General features: G+C 33.3%; 6 protein-coding genes and 1 non-coding gene across 11 annotated transcripts; 4 read left to right on the top strand and 3 right to left on the bottom strand.

Annotated features, from left to right (window-relative positions):
• The first annotated feature begins 1,882 nt into the window (after positions 1 to 1,882).
• On the top strand, positions 1,883 to 4,392 carry nlp-82 (Neuropeptide-Like Protein). The gene is made up of 3 exons (NM_001383912.3): positions 1,883 to 1,995; positions 3,144 to 3,349; positions 4,118 to 4,392. The coding sequence occupies exons 2-3, from the start codon at positions 3,144 to 3,146 to the stop codon at positions 4,131 to 4,133; spliced, it is 222 nt and encodes a 73-aa protein (NP_001370192.1). The 5' UTR covers positions 1,883 to 1,995; the 3' UTR covers positions 4,134 to 4,392.
• Positions 4,393 to 5,647: 1,255 nt separating this feature from the next.
• T26C5.4 (uncharacterized protein) lies at positions 5,648 to 7,122 on the top strand. Its single transcript, NM_063570.2, has 3 exons — positions 5,648 to 5,804; positions 6,157 to 6,326; positions 6,867 to 7,122. Exons 1-3 carry the CDS (start codon positions 5,738 to 5,740, stop codon positions 7,035 to 7,037), a joined length of 408 nt encoding a protein of 135 aa, NP_495971.1. The 5' UTR covers positions 5,648 to 5,737; the 3' UTR covers positions 7,038 to 7,122.
• T26C5.3 (Acetyl-coenzyme A transporter 1) lies at positions 7,044 to 19,587 on the bottom strand. Of its 5 annotated transcripts, none has more exons than NM_063568.3 (9): positions 12,816 to 12,877; positions 12,441 to 12,652; positions 12,065 to 12,267; positions 11,760 to 12,017; positions 10,782 to 10,942; positions 8,151 to 8,689; positions 7,908 to 8,098; positions 7,724 to 7,849; positions 7,047 to 7,562 (listed from the first exon to the last, which is right to left on the bottom strand). In NM_063568.3, the coding sequence occupies exons 1-9, from the start codon at positions 12,859 to 12,861 to the stop codon at positions 7,475 to 7,477; spliced, it is 1,824 nt and encodes a 607-aa protein (NP_495969.2). In that variant the 5' UTR covers positions 12,862 to 12,877; the 3' UTR covers positions 7,047 to 7,474. The 5 variants fall into 5 exon arrangements, with proteins under 5 accessions (NP_001380224.1, NP_495969.2, NP_001379476.1 ...); NM_001027199.7 differs by lacking the exons at positions 12,441 to 12,652; positions 12,816 to 12,877 and adding exons at positions 18,748 to 18,873; positions 19,475 to 19,587 and having other exon boundaries at positions 7,085 to 7,562; NM_001393148.1 differs by lacking the exon at positions 12,816 to 12,877 and having other exon boundaries at positions 7,044 to 7,562; positions 12,441 to 12,654.
• Positions 9,422 to 10,265, top strand: nssp-21 (neuronal small secreted protein). The gene is made up of 3 exons (NM_001027200.7): positions 9,422 to 9,515; positions 9,568 to 9,658; positions 9,940 to 10,265. Exons 1-3 carry the CDS (start codon positions 9,452 to 9,454, stop codon positions 10,103 to 10,105), a joined length of 321 nt encoding a protein of 106 aa, NP_001022371.1. The 5' UTR covers positions 9,422 to 9,451; the 3' UTR covers positions 10,106 to 10,265.
• anr-51 lies at positions 17,019 to 18,989 on the top strand. The gene has a single exon (NR_101734.1).
• A 338-nt stretch (positions 19,588 to 19,925) lies between the features above and the next one.
• T26C5.2 (Apple domain-containing protein) lies at positions 19,926 to 22,947 on the bottom strand. The gene is made up of 7 exons (NM_063567.7): positions 22,874 to 22,947; positions 22,692 to 22,810; positions 22,241 to 22,370; positions 20,994 to 21,806; positions 20,808 to 20,938; positions 20,266 to 20,762; positions 19,926 to 20,203 (listed from the first exon to the last, which is right to left on the bottom strand). Exons 1-7 carry the CDS (start codon positions 22,929 to 22,931, stop codon positions 20,164 to 20,166), a joined length of 1,788 nt encoding a protein of 595 aa, NP_495968.3. The 5' UTR covers positions 22,932 to 22,947; the 3' UTR covers positions 19,926 to 20,163.
• Positions 22,948 to 23,825: 878 nt separating this feature from the next.
• Positions 23,826 to 24,713, bottom strand: gst-13 (glutathione transferase). The gene is made up of 3 exons (NM_063566.7): positions 24,404 to 24,713; positions 24,023 to 24,342; positions 23,826 to 23,975 (listed from the first exon to the last, which is right to left on the bottom strand). The coding sequence occupies exons 1-3, from the start codon at positions 24,627 to 24,629 to the stop codon at positions 23,895 to 23,897; spliced, it is 627 nt and encodes a 208-aa protein (NP_495967.1). The 5' UTR covers positions 24,630 to 24,713; the 3' UTR covers positions 23,826 to 23,894.
• Positions 24,714 to 24,988: the final 275 nt, after the last annotated feature.

Raw genomic sequence — 24,988 nt, 5'->3', positions numbered from 1 at the left:
AAATTGTAGAAAAATTGAGACTTTTTTACATTTCCCGTCACTTTCTAGAATAAATTCTAAGAAAGTTTCAGTACACCCCCACTTTTTAAATTGTATATAAATATCATCTGGATAATTTTTTTGAATCAATTTTTGTAGAATGATGTGTCTTTTTTTACTAATTGTACCGACAGCACATGCACTACAAAGTAAACAAAATGAATTTTACGAATCATTTTTGTTTTTTGTCATCGTTGATTCAGAATGTTAAAATTTTTTTTGAGGCAATCACACCTTTTCTAGGCAAATAAAACTAATTTTAGGAATTAGAAAAATACTATATTGCATAGATATCACAATTTATATTTTTGAAATTTAAAACGCCAGTGAGCCAAAAATTAGATTTCTCTTGAATTCTGGCACAGGTGAATCTGCTACTTTTATTCATTATTTAAATGTACTTCTGATCAGTTCCAACTCCGCCAAATTAAAAATTACATATTAGTTCACCTGATTTTTGTACAACTTGCACAGATGTATCAGATACTTTTCTACCATTTTGAGTTTTCAAAAAAAAAAACTTCGACATAACCGGTTCAAAAATACCAATCCACGCGCCCTTAACTTTTTTGCGGAGCTACAATAGGTGCTCTTGGACGTTTTTGAAATTATATGTAAATTCCTTGTAAGTTCTAACTCATATAAACAGAACAAATTAAGGCAATAGTCCCATCATCCACAATTAACCCTTGCAAAAGTTCTGTTTATCAGAGTACCAAACTTCTCCCACACTGATCTTGTTTTGTTCGAAACGTCACGATTGAATTCTTCAAAATATGACGTTTTTCAAGTCAAACCAATAAACCCTATTTCTCATTTTTCTTTACCCAAATCACCTACCTCTTCCTCTGCCACCCACTCTCAATTTCTGTATACCTTAACTCTCAATTCCTAGAATCCAATCTACTTCTGGATCTGTTTCTCTCTGTCGTGTCGGTGTGGAAAAGAATGTGTTAATTAGCGTAGACAACGTGGTTCTGCTTCTCGACACCCCGAAAAATGATTAGTACTCCCGCAGTGGCAAGTCTGCGTGAAAAGGCAATTTTTGTAACGAGCCGCCCATTTTTATGGTGTTTCTTATTGGCTCACGACTGAGGCGTTTGACTGCGTAGGTACTTGATACCAAGCATTTTTTTCTTCGTTAGTTCCATGAATTCCCAAAGGTATTTTTAGGGTATTTCGTGTTTCTGTGGTTCAATTTTTTGGAAATTCTGAAAAAGAAAACTGAATGTTAATTCTCGAATAAGAAGTTGTTGCCCAAATGACGTTTCCAGAACGACTCGTTCCACTGTGATTTTTTACGTTTTTTTAAAACTCTACACCATAAATGAATTTGTAATTTCAAAACTACATATTTAGATCCTTACATTCAAAATAATACCGTTAGCCATTAAATCGAAATTTTCGGTGCAATTTTATCGGACTATAAAAATTCATAACATTGATATTTTCTGTTCGAGAACAGTAAATTTACAAAATGACGCCCAAATCGTTCGTTATTATTTTTTTGCAACCAGAAACCTACAAAAGCAGCATTTTAAAAAATATTTTGGATCTCTCTGGAATCAGCACGCAAAAATGTAAAATCATAGTTTAAAAAACATAACTGCAAAAAATATTATTATCAAATTCAACCATTTTTTCTACAAAAAATCTCAATCTGTGTTGCTGCTTTATCTCAAAAAGCAATAATTTTTTCTGTTCGATTGAAAATAATCAAATTAAATGCCAAAAACACATGCTAGAACGTAATGGTAAAGTGACGAAACTGGGCGGAGCCTTGATCTATGTTCAATTTAGGATTGAATTAATTTTTTTGCAAAGCGTAGTTTTTAGATGTAGTTTCTCGTACTTTTTTGGCTAAAAAACTATTCGACACGCCCACTTTCAGTGCTTAGGAACTCTATAAGAGCACTAAAATCTGGTTGCAGTTGTAAAGACAATGCCGCAAAAAAGGTCGGTGATCAATTTTTTATGCATTTGATTTTCAATCACAGATTATTCTTTTGCTTGCATGAAGTGATATTAGCAAATTCTTGGGAAAATTATATTGATTAGGTATTTAGCATTTACCCTTTCCTTTTGATCTCCAGATATTGCGTTAAATTTTTAGGATCGTTTCCATGACGTCACCTGTTTGAATCCGCAAATATTATTTTAATTTCTAAAGATCAAACATAGAGTGGACTACAAGTGATTTTGCAGAAAAAATAAATTCAAAGGCTATTTGTGTGACCGAGTTTTTTCGTTTTTTTCAGCCACGAAGGAAAATATTTCTTCTACTGAACAAGAACTTAAAGTTGAATATTTAGATGGCCACTGTAGTTATATAACTAACGATTTTCTTATTTTGGTTACTCATAATTATCTATGGAAAAAAACGACAACAGGCATTCTTTTCTTACTCATTTTACATTTTTCCGTTCACTTTTTACTCGAGCTAGAAAACTTGTAAACTATTGCACGAATAACTTAAGTTAGACCGAAACTGAATATGCAAAAGCTGTCCTTGTTTTTGAACTTTGAAATTCTTTGGAATTAGTTTAACGTGCAAACCACCTGTCCGGCGTTTGGAACTCTAGTTTTCTATGCCACTTTCAAATCTAATTATCTTAATCAATTGAATTTATTACATATATACTTTAAAAACTTGCATCTAGAACATTAGCTTTTGACTTTCCAAACTACAATTGAAATGGAATTAATGAAAGTTCAAGGACTGAAAACTAGATGAGATCCATAAATTTTACTTGTTCAAAAATTAGCGGCTTATTTTTTGAAAACCAATTTGAAACTTTAAATAAAAAATTTATTAAGGTTTTGGAGTGATGGTTTGGAAATTTTCCAACGAATTTTCACACTTAAAATTAAATTTATACTTTCAAATATAGAGGTCACATGTTATCACAGTTGCGATCAAAATATTCCATTTAATGACGTCAGGTTTAATTTTAGTTTGCTCTTTTTGAAAAAAGTTTCCCACGGAACATGAAAGACAATATCCCTATAAAATTGTTCATATGTCCCCATTAGAACTTTTTTAAAAAAATATTTTCCTTCTCGAATGAAAATCCAGAAACATTTTCCAACTATAAATTTTACAGATGCCGTCATACCACACTGTAATCATCATCCTGCTCATCTCAATTATCTCCACAACGTCATTCATTCTGCAAGATCTTCCATTGGAGCGTTTCGAGCGAAGTGGGCATGGAAGTGATGAGCTTCTAGGAGGAGGTTCACAATTCGATCGACATATACGATCTGGTCTCAGCTACAGGCCAATGCCGAATTTAATGGCACGATATAGGTATGTGTGGTGATGTAGATAGTGGCTACTCGTTTTTTTGCAAATTGATTGAGTTTTGCATGACGCAAATAGCGCTATACCTAACAACATTGGTGCCAAAAATAATCACATTAACTTTGTGTAACACGTTTTTGAATTAAAATATAAAATAATCTGCGCATGTTCGTGACGTATAGAATCAAGTTCAGTGGAGAGAACACGTAGACACTTGAAAATTTTGAGAAAGGGCAAGGAAAGTACAGTACTTAAAACTATAGGTACTTGAAACTTTTGAACTTCCAAATTTGAGTGTAAAGTTTAAACTACATCTGATGGAATGGGATGCTGAAAGACTTTGGTGTATGTGCCAGCTCCAAGCCTCCCGCCTGTTTTTTAAAGTTTATTCAGGTGTTTGAAGAAGGCTGGAACGTTTGCTTTAGCTGTACGTTGCCTAGTTGTTTTTTTACAAAAATAGTAATTTCCCGTTTCGGCCACATTTTTGTGTTTTTTGGAACACTGGGTAATTTTGGAAACTTCGGATTTGAACTTAAATTCAACTTAAAAATTCAAAAAGAAATAACTTGGTTGATCTAAAATAGTCTTCAACTAGAATGTAAATAAAAATTTCAGTTAGCTGGCGTTTTGTGTGCCTGTTTCCCAATTTGGCTTAATTTTTGGGTATGGCAATTTGGACTTAAAGTAAGAATTGCGTACCTATTTGGATTCAAAGATAAGATTATCAAGTTCAATTAAACATTTAAATATAAACCAATTTTTCAAAACTTTCAGAATGATGTCCGGCTAAAACTCGAGCACCGTGTCCCCCTTCCATGTGATCCAGCATCTCTCATTTCTTGGGATCTCCACGTCTTTTATCCTACTTTTCTCCTGTCTCTCAATGTTTCTGTCATGACATGTTCTCCAATCAAACGTCATCTGATAATATTCCAAATATTCTTCATTATCTCAATTCCATAACTATTTGTTTCCAGAGGTACAGAATAAGTATTGATTTTTGATCGATAAAGAAAAATAAATAAATGCTTTCGTCGTTAATTCGATGGTTTTTCATTCAATCACTCTCGAAATTTCACTTTCACAACGAAAATGAACTGACATACTTGATGATGGTCATATGATCAACTGATTGACCACTACAAGTCATTGAATTTGTCTTAAACTTGAATGAAGACCTGAATCACGTTTCTACGTCATTCAATATGATTTGTTTCCTATCACAAAATTCACATCTCTGATTTGATGTTAACCTGTTATTGTGGTAAAATATTGAATCGTTGAATCATCGATTTTAGAATAAAAATTAATAACGAAATTATAAACAATGTTGGATTTCGGTGTGGGGAATGTGGTTTAAGACACTGCGAGTCAATTTCAGTCGTGTATTGTCCATTTGATGTACAGAGATCGCAGCAAATGTATCTCAAACAAAAATGTCGCCACACAACTTGTACTATAGAAATTGCCGGCACAAGTCATTTGGGATTGAATTCGAGCTTACTCGGCTTGTCACCACACCACACAAGCCCTTATCATTTCAGATTCTACTGCCCGCCATTTTCCGTTAGGCTTTTTTCTTTTGACGCAATTCATAACTTTTTGATGCACCATGTCATAACTCTTTGTCATCTTCTCGCACACATTGCACAGTTTTCTGTGGCAAGTTCCACATATCTACAGAAGTCTACCATAGTGCTACAGAAATCTGAGACTTTTTTTTTTGAAATATCGACCTTCAACTCAAATTTCATAGTCAGTCAAAAACTATTTAATTCTGGAAAAATTTCGGATTGAAAAACAGAGCAAGTTAAGACTAGAACTATATAGCCGTAAGCACCAAAGTAACAAGAAGTTTTCTAATGTAAAACCAAGACCTGATGAAATCACAAACAATATCAAATTTACAACTGTTTTTGGTGATGTTTTAAATTAAAAATTGGTTTACTAGAATCAAATGTTGTTCGAGATATTTCAACTTTTCGAAAAAAAATCCAGTTTTTATCAAATCTGACATCTTTTTCCAGATGACGTCTTCCAGACGAGTGGAATTTGATGCCTTGAGACTTGACAAACAAGTCAAAAATGGGCACTTGAAATCAACAAGAAGGCAACAATTTGAAAATAACAAGAAATTATTTATTCTGAAGATCATCCTTTATTTATTCGATCCGAATATCTATTTCAATTGAATCAACATCGCCATGAACAGAACAGAAAAAAAAACTAGAGAAGACGTCGGTTGAGACCGCCCAGCAGTTGACAAACAAACTTTTTGAAAGAAATTTGAGAAAAAAAGAAACGAAAAAAGACGTAAAGTGTCTTCTCAAAAAGATCCACCCACTTCGCTTCACCGCGAACTGTTCCAGTCTCTTTTTGAAGAAGTTTAAAATTATGTGGTCAACTATTTTCTTTGTATTTTCAACATTTGTTTTAATTGTGGATTCAGGAAGTGTTGGATGTAAGTTTTTTAATTCTTATTGGACATTAGATTGAAACATGAATTGAGAATGAAGTTACCGTCAATCTGAATACTATTTTACCTTGTGTATTTGATTAATGGATACTTAGATGTTTATACAGTTAAGTTTATTATGAAAATACTTGAAGTTAAATTAGCCTGAGTTGTTTCATATTATGCAAAGTTATTGAATAAAACTCTGGTAGGCAGGCACATACGATTCCAGGTGCATTAGCCTACCATCGCTTGTATTTCATAGTCTATTGGAAATAAATTACCATGCAACTTAGTTGGTATTCCAAACTACAATAAACATATGTTCCCCATTAAATTTCGAAAGATTTCTTTTCAGTATGCCGAACCGAGTGCATTGAGCAAAATTCTCGAAAAATCGTTCGAGTACACTTGAAAGATCAATTGGTGATGGCTGGATTGTGCAATAATAACACACAACAAACTGGATCAATTGTCACACCATACGTCTGTCACAGAAATATCGGATTGTGGACTTTGGATGAATTGGTAAGGATCCTTTTAAATTTTATATTTGCTCACGCGAATCTTAGAGAGATGAATTGCCGGTTTGTCGGAATTTTTTAATTCCGGCAACTTGCCGGTTAGCCGATTTGCTGGAAATTTTAATTTTTGAAAAATTGCCGATTTTCCGGAAATGTTTAGAGGGTTTTTTATAACACGAAAACACTCGAAATTTTTTTCCCGTTTTCGTTAGATATTTTCATAGAATTTGCTTACTTTTCAAAATAGATGTAGGATTAAAATTGAAATTCTGATATTTCCAAAACAAGGGCAAAACCACAATTTGCCGAAATTTTTCGGCGTTTGCTGGAAATGTTCAATTCTGGCAATTTACCAAATTGCCGATTTGCCGGAAAAATCGTTTGCCGCGCACACCTGATCTGAATCTCATTATCTTCTAAATATTTTACTTGTTTTCTGAGTCGTGAGACCACCCGTATTTGATCACTCGTGACTTTTTGCAAAACTTTTAATAATAAGAGATATTATCAAGAGTTCAAAAAACCTTGAACTAACTATTTTCAGGACGAGGAAGGAACCGTCAAATTTGAAACACTTTGCCCCACACCTGAACAGTATCCTTTGGAGCTCCGTGCTACATGCCCACGAGTTGATGCCCAACACGATGACACCCCGAATGAAATGGACATTGACGATTATCCAAACTCTGGAGATACCCCGCTATCAGTGGTTTAATATTTCTAACATTATATAACCATTTATTATGTACTATATATAGAAAGAAAAGGACAGAAAGAAGAATAAATAATAAGAATTCAATCAAATTGAAGTCATTTCAATCATCACAAACCTTGGCATAATTATTATCACAGAGAAAGAGGGGAGAGGAAGAGAGAACACAGGATCTTTTAAAAATTATGAATGCCAAAAGAAAAACTGTGAGGACCAGGGGAAAGCTGTGGAGGAGAGAGAGAGGAGTCAGACCAAGCCATGCGATTCACTAAAACTGAGAATCATAGTTATACAAAAAAATGACAGGAGATAAAAATACATTAAACGCTAAAAAAACGCCCGGAAACATTATTATTATTCTACTATTTGTTTGTTGTGCATGCAAAAAAATAAAGGATTAAATTATTTTTAAGTAAGAATTTTCGTTTCATAGGGATCTTTTATTCGGCAGATCTTGATGGGAAGACTCTCCATTGGCTTCGTGGAATCTTCTGCAGGTACTTGATCTTGTTGTAGAACACTTTGTACCTGAAAGAAATTTATTTCTTCACAATTCTTTTTTTGGGTGTGAATGTGTCGGTTGAAGGTCAGGTCAAACGAATCGAAAGGAAAGGAAGTAACGTTTTAATCACGTATTTCATTCCAAATTATCACATTCATGAGGGGTGTAAGATTCTCTGTTTACTTACCAAATAACTCCTATAACGGAACAAATTGCAACCGAAATGAAATATCCATCAACTGCCACTTCACATACATCACCACCAGACGAGCATTGATCAGCTAACACTTTCGTATTACAAGCGTACAAAATTCTGAAAAAAAATTGGAAGTTTAAATTATCCTAAAGCAGTCGAGATTTTTTCAACTCACTCTTTCGTTCCCTTGACAACACAATCTTTGTAGGTAAACCAATCTGTCACTGCTAAAACTACAGTAACCGGCCAATTTCCTCCCAAATTGTTAAGAGTGTTCAACATGGTCATGTAAGTTCCACCAATTCGAGGATCAGAAATTTGAGCAATGAATGCCATCATTGAGACGAACATCGAGTATGTGGCAAGCTGTAAAAATTTTATAATTTTACAATTACTAAAATATTTTGATTTTTCCTACCTGATGGAAAATGTATCCGGTAATCCAAACAATATAAACCGAGTATTCAAACTTTCCATCGGGAAGACTAAAATGTGGAGTCCACCAAACAAGTGCAGCAAAGACTCCTCCAATGAAAATTCTGTATGGGAAAGCCAATAGGAATACGTTCAATGGACGAGGCCCAGCGGTCCATTTTCCAATCATCCATGGTAACATGATTTGCATTGGTGTCAGGAAAACTCCAATACCTGCTAGCCGATCCTTTGGAATTCCCATTTCGATCAATTTCAAACTGGTCATTCCATCAGAAGCGGCAAACGCTAGTTTACCAGTAAGAAGAATTGCGACCATATAATGAATTGATTTCAGTTTGAGAATCTTGTACAATACGGCATACGATTCAGCAACTCCAAGTTCCAATTCTTCATCCTCTTCTCCAGCTGGAACAACTTCTCCATTGTTTTGATTCGATGGCACTGACTTGTCAACTTCACGCTTCAGAACGAGTACCAATGTTGTGGTAACAATGAATACCCATCCCCAGAAGAAGACATACCCTGAAAAGTTGGATATAATTTTGAGAAAGTAAAATTCCTGTTCCCCGAAATCTAGTAGGGTTTCCCCACTTTGTTTGTTTTGATATTTATTAAAATTTATGCGAGTGACCAATTGGTATTGATTTCAGGCGGTATAAACAATTGGAAGGCGAAGGCGAGATTATTATTGTTATGCATAGTTGCAATGGGAACACCCCACAACCGTCTAGAACTCAAAAATTATTATTTTTGGAATTGTCACTTTATTGTAGTAGTTTTATTTTAAATATCCGCTAGTTCTGCCAATATTTGCAATACTTAATGAAAGGTTTTAAGATGGTTAATGTTTATGATAGAATCCATCTTCTGGTATCCCCCGTCACTTCCAGAACATCGGGAATCCCCAAGATACATCATTCAAATCAAATCCACCCACGGATAAAACTTTTTTCCTCATTGACGCGCGTTTATTTTACTTTGTGTCTATTCTGTTTTTTTTTGTTCACATCAGTCCATCTTTCAATTCTTCCGAAATAGATTTGGTGCGGCGTGGGTGCATCTCATAAATAGAACAAAAAACTTGACGAAAAGAAAAAGTATCTCTGGGTTTCGGTGTGGGTGAAAGAGAGAAAGAGAAAGAGCTCCGAAAATCTCAGAGTAAAGTCCCGCCCTCTACTTTTATGCTTCTCTAAAAATTCTTTAAAAAGAAAGAAAGAGGAAACCCCCGTCCTTCTCCATTTCAATCATTTTTAGTTGTTCCTCCTTACTTGTGTCATCATCGGTATGCCGACACGACTAGCTGCCGTATTCCTATTGATTGCTGTTCTTTCAGCTATGGCAATGAGGGGTAAGTTCTGTCGGGTCATACCTTAAATACCTTAATCGAAAAAAAATTTCAGCGAAACACGACAATTGTAAATCGGAGAAATTACGGGAGTTGGTGTTAGAGACTGTTGGAATATACCCACACCAATACAGTTATCAGGCAAAGTGAGTTGAGGTTGCACATGGTGCATCGATAAATTCAGATATCCAAAAAAATATGCTAAGTGGGATTTCCAATTTAGTTCGAGACTATTCTAATTACTTTTCAAATTTAATGTTATTTTTAGCACGTAGACTCATAGAAAAGTTCAACGTGATTTTTGACTATAACTTCCTCAACTTCACCTGTTTAGAGCATACGAAATGTGCCGAGAACCTTTCGTTACGTCTAAATGTTTTTTTTAAAGTGCATTAAACTTTAAAAAAACCCGAAACCACAATTTCAGATATCTCAAACAACAAGCAGAAGAACGTTTCGGATTCTGGTGGAGTGCAGTAATTGTAAGCGAACGGGGTGGATATGGAATGAGTGCTGTCTATGATCAATACAAGAACACATCGTGCGAAATGATGCTGTTCGATACATATTATTGGATTGGAAGGACATGTTAGGAGGCAATGTAGTGATCATAATTGAAGCATGAATGATTTTTAAGCTATAAATGAGGTGTCGAAATCTTTGAAATTTGTGATTTTTTGCGGTTTTATTTTAATTTCAAAAACGCTCTGTTGTAATGTCTAGTGGCTGAAATGAAAGGTTTAAAAAACTTGATTTAAAATTAATTTAAACTAGAGTTTTCCTATAAAAAAATATGCATAAAACAGAAAACAACCTTAATTGGTAGTTGTAAATTATCTTAAAAGTGGGGAATTTTAGCTTAAAATTAAAGATATTGGGCTATAATAACTAAATTTAACTGTAAAATTTTTTATAGTATTTTTTATGATTTTTTTAAATTTTGCAAAACTGAAAAAATTCAGATTTTTAAAAATTATTTTTCTACAGTTATATTCAATTAATACGACTTTTTTCGAATTTTCACTCAATTTTTCAATTTATATATCTTTCATTTTTCTCTTTATCTTCCAACCAAAAACAAAAAAAATTCATTCTATTAGCTCCCCGGGGAACCCTTAAAATGCCCCAACTTTCTGCCATAAGGGGCTCGCCAAAAACGTCATTTCACCAATTTCTCACAAAAAACGGACTAAAATTGGAATCGGAAACTCGCAACCCGATTTTTATGAGTTTTCCCTTCGAGGAAATTGGATGAAAACGAAAATCTACCTGCTAGGTCGATGATTCCAGTATCTTTGTAATTCTCTTTTGATCTCAGGAAATCATTGCAAAATGTAGGAGATTCGAGAGCCAAAAAAACAATGTTTCCAAGGAAATATCCTGCAGTCTGGCCTACTGCATTACAAGTGGAGGCATATCCAACATTTTTCCTGAAAATAAGTAAAATTATTTTAATATCTTTTTTCTTTGCATATCAGGGCTGTTTTTTTTTTTTGGGAAAAACATATTTTTTGGTTTTTTGAGACCAAGAAAAACTAAAAAATAAATTAAAACACTGATTCAGCAAAAAGTTAGACAAAAAAAGGACAAAAAACCTTCCGTTCATTCAATTTTTAATATTTTATGAAAAATTTCCGTTTTGTCCCGTTTGAAATCAAAAATTGATTTTTTTTTGTTTTTTGGTCCAAATTTCGACCGAAACATTACTTGTTTTTTGGTCTTAATTTTTTTGCAACAGTCCTGATCCCCATCATTTTGAACAATTTTTACAGAACATAAACTTTAATTTGCAACGAAATTTTGCAATTTTTACTCGATTTCCGAAATTTAATTTGTTAAATTGATCAATAGCAGTTAATTGAAGCATGGCTTAACTTGCCCTTGAAAAGTTATTTGTTTACTTAGGGCTACATGGAAGTTTGATCAAAGGTATTCTGAACAGAACAAGTTTTTGATACAAAATCACTTTTAGCCAAGAATTGGAAGAAATTATTTTTTTATGTTTTTTATCGAATGAATTTGAACCCTAAACGACAGAAAAAAAAAGTTCCAATATACCGAATAAATATGTTTAAATAAATTTATATATTGTTCTAAAAAATTTTTTCAACATTGAAAAAATAGAAATAATTATTTTTATTTTTTATTTATTTTCCGGTTACATTATTTTGGGCGAATTTTCATACGTTTTTCCGTAAAGAAAAAACGAATTTTCATTTTTTAGTTAGTTTTTCAAAAACTACTCACCTTGAAAGCATAGTTAATGCCCATCCATCCACAGCAATATCTTGTGTAGCTGCAAGGAAGTTGAGTGGTAAAAAGATGAGCATCAGAAACACGACATTTGGTGATCCTCCATTATCTCCCATAATATCATTAACTTTATAGGAAAGGTAAAGCATGAATGCTCCAATAAGATATTGACATGGAACCATCCATGATTTCCTTCTTCCAAGACGTTTTGAGAATACTGAATCGACAATTGGAGCCCATAATAGTTTCAAACTGAAAAAAAAACGTTTGTGCTGCGCATCCAATTGATTATAACATACCTAAAAGGCCAATATGCAAATGAAAAAATAGCTTGTGATCCATATGATACATGTTTTCCGGATAATAACAATGGAATAGCTCCGATTAATCCGAGCGGAACTCCTTGAAGAAGATATAAGAATAAGAGTAACAATATAGATGAGATATCTCCTTTAAGTGTGTCATGTGTTCGTTTGAACCAGTTTGCATTGGGGTCCACGTTCTGAAATATAAGAGAATGAGAAATTTTTGAATATCTGATTTTTTTAAAATCTGTTACTTGAAATTTTTAATTGCTGCTATTTTAAATCTTTAATGTTTATGAAGTATTTGAATAGTTTAAAATTTTTAGTCCATTTCATGAGGGTTAAAGTCCAAGTATTAGTAAAAACTGACAGGATCCGGTATTAAATGAGCGAAATCTTCATCATTATATTCTCCATCGTCTTCATCATCACTATATTTCCGTTCGTGCTCCGGTGGCAGGTAGACACGTGGAAAATGTCCTCCAGCGGTCGAAAAATCCACATCTGGCTCAAAAGCCATTACATCTTCTGAAGTGTGAGGAACACGCTTCTTATGTCTTGCACGAACACGTTCTGACATCGCTGAAGAAGGAAGAATCGAGATTTTTCAGCTATTGAGACGAAAAATCGATTGAGAAATGTACTCGAAATAGTTATTTCATGGGAAACATAGAAAAATGCGCATATTTCAAAGTATTTCTAATTGCTTTTTTGAATGAAATAACTCAAGAAAAATCTTACTGACCAGTGCTCTCAACTTCGCTATCAATATCGATGTATGTGAAACTCATAGAAGCCTCTGGAACTAATTTAAAGTAATTCGCTAAATAAAACAGAAAGCGCAGAGAATACAAACGTTGGAGCGGAGTGAGAACAAGAACATATGAAAAAAGTAGGTTAAACATCGGAGAAACTAGGCGTCAGAGACATCATTTTGTAGCCAAATACACAAAAAATGCAATTCTTTTATTCTTTTAGCGAAAAACATCTTCCGAGTCGGAGAAAATAAATAAAATTCACGAACACGTTGCAAAAAACCGAAAAAAACTTGTGTCGATTTACGGTAAACAACACGTGCCACAGGGAGAACGGAGCATCGTTGTTGGTTTTTGCGCGGAAGTTTAAAAGAGAATTACGACCAAAGTTGAAAATTGCAAGAATGTATTCAAAAGTTTAATGTACACATTATTTGAATATTTAAAACATGTGTAAAAAAGTGAAAGTTTTCGGAAGACTGGAAAAAATAATCCAAATCCAAAAATTCTCATGGATATTTTGAGGGAACATGATAAGATATTAAGAATTTCTAATTTGATAAGGAAAGCGATTATTTTTGAATAAAATTTCAACATTGGCATCTTGATTTCAAGGAAGAAAATGATGGGTTGTTAAGCTGTGGAAAAATGAATAGGATTGGCGCAATAATAATCGTGGCGGGACCCATGGCAACATGTAATTCTGCATGCTCAATTTCTCGCGGCGAGACCTATCGGTCCATGTGGCTTTACTAGGTTTTCAGCAGAAACAAAGTATATGATATCGTAATAGTATCCAAAAAAATGATGAATAGGATGTTGAAGCTTCAAAGCTGCTGAAACTGAAATACTAATCAGTAAGTGACAAAGCGACAAAATCGATCACAAAAAAGCGCTTATCAATTTGAATCTAGACAAGAATTCATCAAGAATGATGACTTTTAAAAAAGAAGATAGAAACCAAGAAACAATACCTTTTTCTTCTTTTTCCATTTCTTTTCCTCTTCCTCTTGTTTTTCCTGCATCGATACAATTGTGCATTGTGATGGATGTGGATGAATAGTAGAATCAAATTCAACAGATTCACTTAAATCAAATGGTCCGACAGTAGCTGTCATTGTTCAGTGTGTTCTTCGTCGGTTGAGGTGACCGAGATGAAGACGTCTTAGACGACAAACCAACGTCTGACATTCAATGGGCGGTGCCAATAAGAACTACTTTTGTCTCAGCAGGCGCCACACAAAAAGAACACAGGTAAAATAATCAGTTGTAGGGGTGAGTGAGAGAGATCTTGAACTTTCGATAGACGTAGAATTGAAATAGGAATATGAAGAATCTGGTGTCCAATTTTCTATACCAATAGCTATCTTCAATCGATATGAGAAGCGCCAAAAGAACCCAAATGATGAGTGATAAGCGACAGGTCGGGGGCAAGATTCAATCATTGAAGACTTATCCATATCACTGAGGAATTCCCTTTTTCGTGTATTTTTCGGACTCTCATTTTCGCCTGTCTCTCATGTTTATTCGACTTTTGGATCAGATGATTCGTGTCACTGGTAGGCAGAATCTTATGATCTTTTCTTGTCAGGTGTTCTCATTATTATCAATTGAAATTATTAGATTGAATTGAAAAAAAAGCGAATTCAATATTTTTAAAGTTGCATAGTATTTGGCATAAAAATTGATAAAGTTGAGAGGGTGTATCAGCGTTAACGACCTTTTAATAGTCGCGATTCAGGTGTAAAAATATATTCTAAAAATCAGACTGTCGCCAGCAAACCGGATTAAGTCGAACTTCCGGAGTTTGATTCTCTATACTCCAGTCAAACCGCCTGATTTTGGTGTTGCGGAAGTTTTCCAAAATATTGAAGTGTTGAGAAAATGGTACGCAGAAGGAAAAGCTCAAAAAATGGCACTATATAAATAGTTTTTCCTACTATGCGGAAATTTGGCAATTTCGCAAATTCTATTCAAAATACATAGAGCTATGTTACGCCACTTCTCTCGGTAATTTTCATACTTCAAACTCAAAACTTTGCCTTTTTTAAGTTCAAGTTTTTAAAAAATATTTCTCATACTATTTTTTCCAAAAAAATAAGTTTGTAAAAGAAATTGCTTTCTAGTGATGAGTATTCGCAATTTTAGTACATTCCATAAAGATGAATCACAGTTTGACAATAATCTTCGAAATATTTGGTTTTTCAATATAAGTTCAAGAGGATAATTTACCTAATTGTTATCATAAATATCATTTCACTGACACTTACAACGACAAAGACAATAGAACGGGACATTTGGGTGCGGTCTTCTCATTGTCATCTTCTCCTTCGTTTTTTTTCGTGTAATTTATTAACCAAGTTGGTCCAAAAAACTCTGTTTCTTCCGAAATACTTTACAAATATTTGATTTGGGCAGAAAAATATATGGTGTTCTTTCGACCAAAGTATGGAACCGGAATGCGGTCATTTGGAAGTTGTAATCAATCTTTTTATTTCAGTTAATTGAAACTTTCGAAGGTATTCTGATTTTCCTTATAATGTTGCAGTTGATCCTTGTACAGGGAAGTTTTCAATTTTCAAATTTCTAATAATAAAGTGAACTCATCGAGGAAGTTAAACATGTATGGTTAGTTATTCATTCTACATTTTGGCCCTTGTTAAACATTATTATTTTGGGATTTTATTTTTTTATGCTTTAAAATTCTTCAAATTATCTTTTCATAATAATTAATTAGTTAGCCGATAATAACTCCAAGTATTTTGAATTGCATAGTTTCGAAAAAACATGTTTATTTACTACTGTTAGTATTTTTGAAAAGCGTCCAACTTCACCAATAACGTTAACACTTCAATAAAATTGTCTAGTTTTTAAAGTTTAGGTTACATACTCGCCCCAAAGCTCAAAAACGATAATTTCCGAAGCTAATATTATTCACGTCATTGATTCCAAGTTCACAAAAGTTTCCCTTGAAACATGTTATCAGACCCGGTGGTCAAATGCACTTTGAAATGTACTGTAGATCATTCTGACACTATAAATCTTCTCATAAGTTCACGGTCGTATCAATCATATGATCGTGAGACATGTGAAAACTTGGAGAAAATTTATAGACTTAATTATAGAAAAGTTGTATTTTTGAAACTTGTGTTATGGTTGGGGAGAAGGGTTTGGTTGAAGCTGAAAAACACAACGTAACAGGAAAGCAAATAAGTATTTTCTAAAAACCTCAAACAGTTTAGAACACAATATTGCAAGAAGCCAATGCCAATGTTAACGTTTAATAAGAGTTTAATAGTTTTAGAAGTTGGTTCAGTATAATGTTTTAGAAGTTGGTTCAGTATAACTATAAAAATAATAATTTTTGGAAACTAACATTTGAAATAAAAAACTTTGGAATACAAAGCTAATATTTCATACTGTGTACATGTCCACAAATCTGTTTTGTCCTTGTTTGGATAAATTATTTGCACCAAGAAAGCAAAATGTCAAAGAACACTATGCAATTAAAAAATGATGTCAAAGAAGAAAATATGTAAAGAGTTGAAATTGATAAGAGTTACGAGCAAATATAGACTACGCGATAATATGTATTGCAAGAAAAAGAGTATTTAAAAATCACAAATACGATTAAAAAGGAACATTTCAAAGCATTAAAATTTCAGATCAAATTGTTACTATTTTTCAGTTTTTTTCCAGCTCAAAAATAAAATAATAAGGCAACAAGTTATTTGTTCCAAAATTATTTTCGTATATAAACAAATTATTTGATTCATGTTCGATAAGTGGAAGACACTAAACATCAAAGAACTATTTTACAATGATGAAAAACTATTTGAAATTAAATTGAAAATAAGTCGAGATTTTCAGATATACTCTAAGAATTCATTTATCGCAATAGTATAGAACTGAAAATATTTCCAATTTGATAGCTATTCCATTTTTTCAGGTAATTTAAGAATGTTCAGTAAAATTCAATTTAAAAAAATTTAGTATTCACAATATTAGAAGGTAAACATGTTAATAGACTTACCCTTCTTTCAACCAATGTACTTTTCCTACTCGCTGCAACAAGAAGTGGTCCATCACAGTGCAATACATTCATAGGTTCATCCATTTTTTCGGGCTCTTCTAGATTTCTAATATTTCGATCCAATATCCTTGATAGCCTTTCTTTTAATTTGAATTCAAATGGTTCAATCGGAATGTAGAAGGCACTCACAACTCTTTATCAAATTTCATTTTTTTTCTCCTTCTCGGTCTCGTAGTAGTATGTATCTATGATAATACTGATCATATTTTAAGAGAATGAAAAGACGAAGAAAAGTGATTAAGTATGTGAAGAGGATAAGGAGAGAAGACAAAAAAGAGGTATTGGGAAAAGTAATTTTAACTTTTTTCTTGAAATTAATTTTCAAATAGTATAACTAGTTTTCGTTGTTACTTCCAGTAATATGCAAAGAATCAACAAAATAATTGTTCAAGATAAGAAAAAAATTAAATTAAACTGTTATAACAAATTTGTCATGCGTTTTTAACTTTTCAGAGCTACACCCTTTTTAGACTAGAAACTTCATGTTGAGAAAATCGATTACAAAATGAAGTTAATTGCGTGTTGTAATGCCAAGCAACCATTGTTAATATTTAATAGTTTTGAAAATATTTATTTGATCATTCAATAGATCGACTGAAGAACCCAATATTCACGTTCATCAATTAATCAATTGTTTCCAAAAATACTTTAAATTTGTACAATTACGTTTTGAATCTTCGTAGTTTTTGATAACTGTACACTTATAGATTTTAAACAAAAATAGAACGTTTAAAATATTGCCGAAAATGTGAAGAAGGTAGGAATCAAAATTCCAACAATGTCCCCTCTACAACAGATTATTTCAGATTACTACAGAAGAAATATGTAAATTCAATAAAAAATGATGACAATAACCACTAAGAACTACGATGAAAAGTTGTGTCTAATCCAAGAATTGTGACCATTGTGATTTTTTGAAGAATGGGAATGGGAAAACAGTTTCTGTGAGAGGAATAATAGGTGAAATTTTTTTTTAATTCTAAAATTAATAAAACTGAGCGTGAATGAAATCATTTGATTTTTTACATCGTTCTTATCTGAAAATTACACAGAGATACAAAATGTTTGTACAACAACTCTTTGAAAAAATATTCAAACACCAAGCTTTGCATCTTAGCGGTAAACACCATCTACTTGTAAGACAATCCAAGTTCAAAACCATCAACCTACAAAAAGGGAGGTAAAATGCCAAAAATATCGAGAATTCAGTCAGCAACTGGACATATATAACATAAGAGATAATAATCATTAGTTGAAGAAGAAGAAACAAAAAAAAAGACAAGAGATTTACACTCGAAATAGTTCATAGGCGTCAGTGGTTGAAGATGGAGGGTTACAAAAGATGATATACACTTCTAGAGACAATGATTTTTTAGAATTATTTGATACGTTTTGACAAATGTTTGACAGGATGAACATACCTGTTATGCTAGTCACTAATGAAGTTAGTATGAAAAAGGAAAATCCAATGTTCTGAACACATGTTATTGGGGTTGACATTGATAACAAATTAGTAAACGACTGGGAAACACGTGTGAGAAAATGTTTAGGTTTAGGCTATTTAGGGTTAAAAAACTGCGAGGTCAAAATCTTCCAAGCCTATTCAGTTTTTTCCACCCACTTCTTGCTAAATTTTTGCCCAAGAAAATTGACTTGAAAGCAATCATTAAATTTTGCACTCTGGCACAACGCCAGCATCTTTTTATACAAATTTTTAGTCATCATGAATTGTTTCCGCATCTCTGCATTTCTTACAGTAATCCAGTTATTTTGTCCACCTCCCACAAAACGAACCTTATCTTTGGAATGAATCTTTTTAGTAGCCTTACCTGAATTTGTACAACTTTTTTCTCTTTCTTCTCAAAGTTTCCTTTTTCAGCATCGCCGCTTCTCTCCTTCATTTCAATTTTCTCAAAACCACTGCCATCTTCCAAACTTCCCAAGTTTTGGTTATTCTGAAACAATAGTATGTGGAAGGTTGGAACAAATTCTTTAGAACTTCAAATATCACCAATTTTCAAATTTCTCATTTTAATAGGGTTTCATGTAAAATAAAGAGTTTTAAAACCTGAACCAGTTGCATTTCCAGCCCAATGGCGTCATTATTGTAAAGATAAAATCTTTAAAAGTTTGAAGGAGAAAACATTTGATCGATGACTTCAACAGGTCAAAGTTTGAATTTCGAGAAAACATGAAATACAGTTGTATATGCTTGATAAATTGTTGGATTCCGGTGAGCCAATTTACTGACCGCATTTATTATTTTGCAGTTGCACAAACCGTACCAAACAATTTTAAAATTATTCACTACAGTAATCCTACAGTATTATGGCATTATTTGTATAAAAGTTGATGTAAAGTATTAATGCCTTTTAGGTCTTCTAAAATCATTAAAATCTTGATTTGAATGTTCAAATAAACTTTTTTTGCTGAAAAATTGTAAAAAGAATTCAATAGTTTTTGATAAAAAATATGTGTCATTATTACACTTTAATCACACAAAATTTAAAATGTAGAACTAAACATAATTAAAAGAAATGAAAAAATCAAACCAACCTGAATACTAGAATCTAAAATTTTATTGGCCATCCTGGTTCAAATGATGGCGTCGCCGTTGTCCGTCTCACCTCGTTAGGCCAGTGTCACTCTAGTATCCGTCGGCACAAAATGAGCCACAAAGAGTTGCGGGTAGTGCATTCGGAAGTCTGTAGACACAACAGATCATCGGCTCCAGATTGAGCGCTAATTCGGACTGGTCATCATCGCCATTCCAAAGACTTTGGAAATTTAGAAGAACGAGAACCGGCAAACATTGTTTTTTTGTCCATTTGCACTGGATGACTGTCATGTTCCGGTAGAGACAATAAATGAATTGATATTAGGGCAATGTTTGATGAATTGATTGAAAACTATTAATCTCATTATTTATTGTCTCATTCAGACTTTTTGGGTTCAATCAAACTATTTCTCTGCTATTTTAACAAGTCAGAAAAGTATCCGATGCTGGTTATTTGAAAAATTCATAAAATGTTGAATTTGTCAGTTTATACAACAAAAAATAATTTATTGTAAAAAATTAACATAAAATTCTTTGATCAGATCAAAACAAATTATTAAAATAGGTATTATTAATACTTATTAGGAATGTACAATGGCACCTGTAGCGAAGATTGAAAAAAAATCGGAAATCAGAAATTGAAAATTATGAATGGAAACAAACAACATCTAGAGAACATATGGATGATCTAGTGACGACGACGACGAATCTTCTTTATCTTAATTGATCTGAAATTCATTTTTTAGTTATTGAAACCAAAAAAAAAATATTGAAACGGAAATCATCTTACCTGTGCTTCATCTTCTTCGGCTTTACCTCAACAATTTCCACGTTTCTATCAGAAGAGCCTGGAGTCTCATTCTCAGCATTTGTACATCCATTTTCAAAGTACAATGCCTTCTGGAACTCATCATATTCAAAAGAATCTGGGCTTGTCATGGAATCTTCAGTCATCAGTCTACATTGTCCAGTTATTGGATTGAATGTTGATGATCTGCATGTGAATTTGGTGGACAAAACACACAACTCAATACATAATTGCATTCCATCGTATCCTTTTGGTAAATCATTGAATTCTTCGACTGCTTCAATTCTCACTGAATAATCACGGAATGCAACAAAGTTGGAACATCCGTCGAAAACTGAGAATGTTCTTGGATAGCAGAACTTTGTGGATGTAGTAGCTGTGAAATCTCCAGAAGGTGGAGCTTTGATTGTTACTCCGTCGGATTTGGTGCTCAAGTGACATGTGTGAGTCTTTTCGAAGTAAGTGTAAGATCGGCAATTCTGGAATGATGGTTATTTGGGTGATTTTTATAATGAAAAAAGTACCTTCTCTTTGCAAATTTTCTCGCACTCTCTTTTATTTGGAACATTTGAATCGATATCAACGTTTTCTGATTCTTCAGCTTGTGCGCTGTTCTCAAAAGCGATCCACACATCAACATCGTCTTGTTGGCATTCTGAAATAACAACTAGATTGGAAGTTTTGAATTCATTTTTTAATCAATTTTTTACCTGTTTCAATAATGTTTTCATTCTCCTCTTCTTCGTTAACCTCATCCAAGAATGATTTTGCTTTTTGAATATAACTCGTTGAAGAAATTGTAACTGGTTTCAGATCAGGTCTTCTCTTTGCTCCAACTGGCTTTCTTCTCAATTCGGATTGTTTTCTAAATGCTGCTTCTTCGTCGAATTTAATAACCTTTGCTCCGTATCTCAAGTTATTCTTAAGTTTTTGAGTTTCCACTGCAACTTCCGGATCGGATTCTTGACTCGTTCCCATCAACATTTCATATTTATCTTTGTTTTCTGTCTTGAGGTCCTCTAGTTTTTCATCGATTGATTTTTTAGTTTCAGAAGGCTTCACATCCATTTTTTCCATGGAATTCATCCATCTTTGTTCGCTTGAAGTCTTATCTCTATAGACACCATTATTATCAATTTGAGCATCAGAATCAGCAAATGATCCTGTGAATTGTGATGGTTGTTCCATTACAGATTTCAATTCAGCATCCAAATCTTCTTCATCAATATTAACATTTTCTGAGGTAGAAGTTGGAGGGACAAATGGTTTTTCAGTTGTAACAACAGCTAGATCTTCATCATTATTCATAGCTTCCTGGGTAGCAGTTTCGAATGTAACAACTTCTGGAATGGAAGCTTCGGTCGACGTAATCTGCTCTTCTTCTGTTGGTGGTTGTGGAATTGCGAGTTCTTCGTGGATATCTTGTTGAATTTCATTAATACTATTAAAGGAATTTGGAAGAAGAGTTGGTGGAGCATCTGGTGGTGAAGTTTTCGGATCCGAGGCAATTTCGGAGCTTTCTTCTGAAAATATGAAATTACTACTTGGCATCGTAACCAGCCGAGCGCAGCAACTAAAACGCTTTGTCACCTTTCGTTCTTTTTTTAAGTGGGCTAAAAAAGGGAATTTTCTTTAAATTTCCTTTAAATTATTTTCTGAATTATTCTAGAATTCTAACTTTGAAGTTTAATCAACTAATAGTCCGAGGTTTTGAAAGATTACAAAAAACTGTGTAACATGCTTGAAAAATGTTTTTGAACCTTCTGAACGATGAAATCAAACCACAATCTGCACGATCCTCCAACTTATCCACTCCAAAATTTTCACTTTTATCACAATTATCATTACAAAATATCTCGATTCCCTCTCTTCCCTGTTATCTCCGAACAGAATACCTCTTCTCCAGAAAAAGAGACAAAAGAAGAAATGTGTCCGAAATAAATCAAAAAAGACTCACGCAAACAAGATTGAGACACGACACGAAGGTAGGTCATTTTGGCTGATAGGATTGCCTGATCGACGCCTTCATCCGAGAAGTAGTGGCAGATGTGTTGAACAGTGTCGTATACGACTGAACGGCATCGAGACTGAAACATAATTATTTTATATTTTCTGTTAATTGAATTTCGTATTTTTAAAAAAGCGTTCTAACAAATTGGCATTTTCCTTATTGAGAACATGAAAAGTATCAACCATACCAGAGAAAAAATGATTTTAGGAGTTCAATCAAATATTTATTATCTACCTGCTACAGTAAGTTTCCGACTGTTGAATTTATTTTTTTAACAAAAAAATATAAAATGAGAACAACTGTTCTGTGGATTTACCATAAACTTCCGATTAAAAAATGTTTTGAAATCTCTAACGAGCATTTAAATATCAAAAATGTTTTAAAAATAATATTTTACCGCAGATTGTGCACAGAAGAGCAAGCACATATCCTCTGTTTTCATTCTCCATTCACTATGATATGGTCTGACATTGACTAGCCGATGGTTTGGATATCGTTCGAAACATGGACGAAGAACTAAAAAATAATGCTTTTTGCAAGCTTTTTTGCGAGAGATGAATCTAGAAATGGTAGACTAACCACTTGTGTCTGCAAGACAAGAACTGATGAACACCGCAAGTAGAATATAAATCCTCATTTCTGAGAGGCAACACCTGAAATTCCAATTTTGTTTATTTTTTGGAAATCCGTTTAATAAAGGTTTTTAATAAGAAAACAATTGTGGGATTAAAATAGGAATGTCTTTACAAGAGTTGAAACGATTAGCGGGTGAGAAAATGTTTTTTTTTAGTTTTTTGATTGGCAACCAGCAGTACAACGGACCGAACTTTAGCTACAAGACCAAAAAATCCAATAAACACTTGAAACAATAATTCTAGTTTGAAACAAAGCTAACTCAAAAACAAAAGAAAAAGCATGAAAATGAAACACGATTAGACGCCAATGAATTCCGTCCAAAATGCGTTTCTTTTCAGGAACAATAGATTCCATTTTCTGACCTAATTCGTCTGTACAACGACGGCTAGTCGATACTAGCTCGTGTTAAGCTGATAAACGAAAACCGGGACGAGGGAAAGAGGGCGGAGCGTTTTGAGACAAGGCTTAAGGATCAGGAGAAGACGATGAAGAAGGGAAAATGCATCAATCAACAAGTGCAACTTTCCATTTTAAATCAAAAAGACTTTTCTTTTCGGAAAAGAAATATATCTTTTCACTTTTCTCGCACCTGAGGGATTCATCGTATGTTTGCGATAATCATGCGAATAATTAGCAAAATATTTTTTGATAAATAAATTGTTTGTAATTGCAACGAGAGGAAGCTTTGAAGAAAACTGAACAAGTTTAAGTGTTCATAATTCCAAATTTTCAATAAAACTTCACAACCAATATGTAATTCCTGACCGATTATTTTAAAATTTCTATCAACCGGGAGATATATTTTTAAGTGATATCATTGTTTTTTTTTTGAAAACGGAATTCTTAAAAAGTCGAAGTAAAAACAGAAATTTAAATTGTAAATATTTGAACATTTTTTAAAATAATAGTTTATTTGAACTTTTTTTAAAAAATCTATGAAAAATTAAACTTTAATTCTATAAAATTAGTACATAGTGACTGGTCTCTTCTCAATGTATTCTTTCAATCTCGGATAGTTCATCACCTTATCCCTCCAAGCAAGAATCTGAAACTGACAGATACATCTTCATAAAACTTATTTTAATAACGAACCACTGGATAATCATTTGCATATTCTGGCCACCAATTGAGAAGCGACGTCATGTTATCAAGAATAATCAAATCAGCAAAAGTAAGGCCTCCGTCCACTAAAAATCCTGACTTGCTCTTCTCAAGATATCTGGTAAGAAGTGGCAGAAATTTGTCTCTTGCCGGAATCAGGACCTTATCCTTCTGTTCATCACCGTCCAGATCAGTCAATCCAAGACCTAACATGGTGTAGTAATAGTCACGAATTTCGGAGTAAAAGTCTTTGAATTGGTCGACAAATGCATCCACCATTGCTGACTCTTCAGCTGTTTTTCCTGCGAATCCTGAAATAAATAATTTACGGAATAAGCTTGTTTTATTAAAGTGTATAGAAACTTTACATACCAAACTTCTTTGCCAAGTACCTAGCAATTGCCATAGATTGGGGAATTTGAAATCCATCAACAGAGAGCACTGGGACTTGTTTGAATGGATATGTCTCTTTCTTCTCCAAAAAGTGAGGCTTTTCAAGCCTCTCGTCTTCGAAATCTACGTCTGCCAAATGGAACAGCTGACGAGAAACGTCTCCAAGTCCACGAGACAAGAAATATGTAAGCTTATAGTGAACCATGGTTGTTAATACAATAAAACAATCAATAGAAAACTGATAATCATATTGGAGAACATCAGTAGAGAGTATTTATTTGTTTTCTACATGATGACAATTGATAGTGAACTGGGTGAAAGTGTACGGAAATTGAGAGAATAAGACACATGGTTGAGGCCAAAAAACCAATTTGATACGAGGCAGGTACATAAAACGTCATTTTATGAATAACTTTGCAGACAAAGAATTTTCTGTGAAAATATCGTTATTTTGAAACCAGGAAAGCATACTGAAGGATTTAGAAAATGCATAACTGTTCGAAGCGAAACTGAAATGTTTTTGGAAATTAAAGAGCTTCGTTTTTTAATTCTCTTAGAATTTGT

The sequence above is a fragment of the Caenorhabditis elegans genome, chromosome II, assembly GCF_000002985.6.
Source record: "Caenorhabditis elegans chromosome II".
Classification (NCBI taxonomy): Eukaryota; Metazoa; Nematoda; class Chromadorea; order Rhabditida; family Rhabditidae; genus Caenorhabditis; species Caenorhabditis elegans.
This window is presented reverse-complemented; position numbering and strand designations above follow the sequence as displayed.

Bases quoted from the DNA above. Each gene is read 5' to 3' on its own strand.
- nlp-82 (NM_001383912.3), top strand. From the start codon at position 3,144: ATGCCGTCATACCACACTGTAATCATCATCCTGCTCATCTCAATTATC.
- T26C5.4 (NM_063570.2), top strand. From the start codon at position 5,738: ATGTGGTCAACTATTTTCTTTGTATTTTCAACATTTGTTTTAATTGTG. The intron at 5,805-6,156 runs GTAAGTTTTTTA...ATTTCTTTTCAG, and splicing joins GGATTCAGGAAGTGTTGGAT to TATGCCGAACCGAGTGCATT. The intron at 6,327-6,866 runs GTAAGGATCCTT...AACTATTTTCAG, and splicing joins TGTGGACTTTGGATGAATTG to GACGAGGAAGGAACCGTCAA.
- nssp-21 (NM_001027200.7), top strand. From the start codon at position 9,452: ATGCCGACACGACTAGCTGCCGTATTCCTATTGATTGCTGTTCTTTCA. The intron at 9,516-9,567 runs GTAAGTTCTGTC...AAAAAATTTCAG, and splicing joins TTCAGCTATGGCAATGAGGG to CGAAACACGACAATTGTAAA. The intron at 9,659-9,939 runs GTGAGTTGAGGT...CCACAATTTCAG, and splicing joins CAATACAGTTATCAGGCAAA to ATATCTCAAACAACAAGCAG.
- T26C5.3 (NM_063568.3), bottom strand. From the start codon at position 12,861: ATGAGTTTCACATACATCGATATTGATAGCGAAGTTGAGAGCACTG. The intron at 12,268-12,440 runs GTCAGTTTTTAC...CTTATATTTCAG, and splicing joins CTCATTTAATACCGGATCCT to AACGTGGACCCCAATGCAAA. The intron at 12,018-12,064 runs GTATGTTATAAT...TTTTTTTTTCAG, and splicing joins TTTGCATATTGGCCTTTTAG to TTTGAAACTATTATGGGCTC.
- T26C5.2 (NM_063567.7), bottom strand. From the start codon at position 22,931: ATGAGGATTTATATTCTACTTGCGGTGTTCATCAGTTCTTGTCTTGCA. The intron at 22,811-22,873 runs GTTAGTCTACCA...ATTATTTTTTAG, and splicing joins TTGTCTTGCAGACACAAGTG to TTCTTCGTCCATGTTTCGAA. The intron at 20,204-20,265 runs GTAAGATGATTT...AATGAATTTCAG, and splicing joins CCGAAGAAGATGAAGCACAG to ATCAATTAAGATAAAGAAGA.
- gst-13 (NM_063566.7), bottom strand. From the start codon at position 24,629: ATGGTTCACTATAAGCTTACATATTTCTTGTCTCGTGGACTTGGAGAC. The intron at 24,343-24,403 runs GTATGTAAAGTT...TATTTATTTCAG, and splicing joins GTACTTGGCAAAGAAGTTTG to GATTCGCAGGAAAAACAGCT. The intron at 23,976-24,022 runs GTTCGTTATTAA...TGTCAGTTTCAG, and splicing joins ATGCAAATGATTATCCAGTG to ATTCTTGCTTGGAGGGATAA.